Source organism: Rhinopithecus bieti, unplaced genomic scaffold, assembly GCF_001698545.2.
Source record: "Rhinopithecus bieti isolate Rb0 unplaced genomic scaffold, ASM169854v2 scaffold_74697, whole genome shotgun sequence".
Classification (NCBI taxonomy): domain Eukaryota; kingdom Metazoa; phylum Chordata; class Mammalia; order Primates; family Cercopithecidae; genus Rhinopithecus; species Rhinopithecus bieti.
In genome coordinates this window covers 1-868 of record NW_016872019.1, presented here as the reverse complement: position 1 = coordinate 868, position 868 = coordinate 1, and the positions used below count along the sequence as shown (strand labels likewise).

General features: G+C 52.6%; 1 protein-coding gene across 1 annotated transcript; it reads left to right on the top strand.

Moving 5' to 3' along the window:
• Positions 1–7: 7 nt before the first annotated feature.
• On the top strand, positions 8–865 carry LOC108525595 (olfactory receptor 10G9-like; the record flags this gene model as incomplete). The annotated part of the gene is given in 1 exon segment (XM_017866518.1): positions 8–865. A coding segment is annotated over 1 exon segment (858 nt), but the record flags the coding sequence as incomplete, so codon positions are not given.
• Between the last annotated feature and the right edge of the window lie 3 nt (positions 866–868).

Below are 868 nucleotides of genomic sequence, written 5' to 3'. Positions count from 1 at the left end.
GGGCCTTCCCCATACCCCAGCGCTGGACACCCCACTCTTTGGAGCCTTCCTAGTCATTTATGTGTTCACTGTGCTAGGGAACCTCCTCATCCTGCTGGTGATCAGGGTGGATTCTCACCTCCACACCCCCATGTACTACTTTCTCACCAACCTGTCCTTCATTGACATGTGACTCTCCACTGTCACGGTGCCCAAAATGCTGATGACCTTGGCATCCCCAAGTGGCAGGGCTATCTCCTTCCACAGCTGTGTGGCTCACCGCTATTTCTTTCACTTCCTGGGGAGCACCGAGTGTTTCCTCTACACGGTCATGTCCTATGATCGCTACCTGGCCATCAGTTACCCGCTTAGGTACACCAGCATGATGAGTGGGCACTCCTGTGCTCTCCTGGCCATCGGCACTTGGCTCAGTGACTCACTGCATTCTGCTGTCCAGATCATATTGACTTTCCATTTGCCCTACTGTAGACCCAACCGGATCCAGCACTATTTGTGTGATGCACCACCCATCCTGAAACTGGCCTGTGCAGACACCACGGCCATTGAGATTGTCATTTTTGTGACTGTTGGAATAGTGGCCTCGGGCTGCTTTCTTCTGATAGTGGTGTCCTACGTGTCCATTGTCTATTCCGTCCTGCGGATCCACACCTCAGAGGGGAGGTGCAGAGCCTTTCAGACCTGTGTCTCCCACTGTATCGTGGTCCTTTGCTTCTTTGATCCTGGTCTTTTCATTTACCTGAGACCAGGCTCCAGGAAAGCTGTGGATGGGGTTGTGGCCGTTTTCTACGCTGTGCTGACGCCCCTTCTCAACCCTGTTGTGTACACCCTGAGAAAAAAGGAGGTGAAGAAAGCTCTGTTGAAGCTGAAA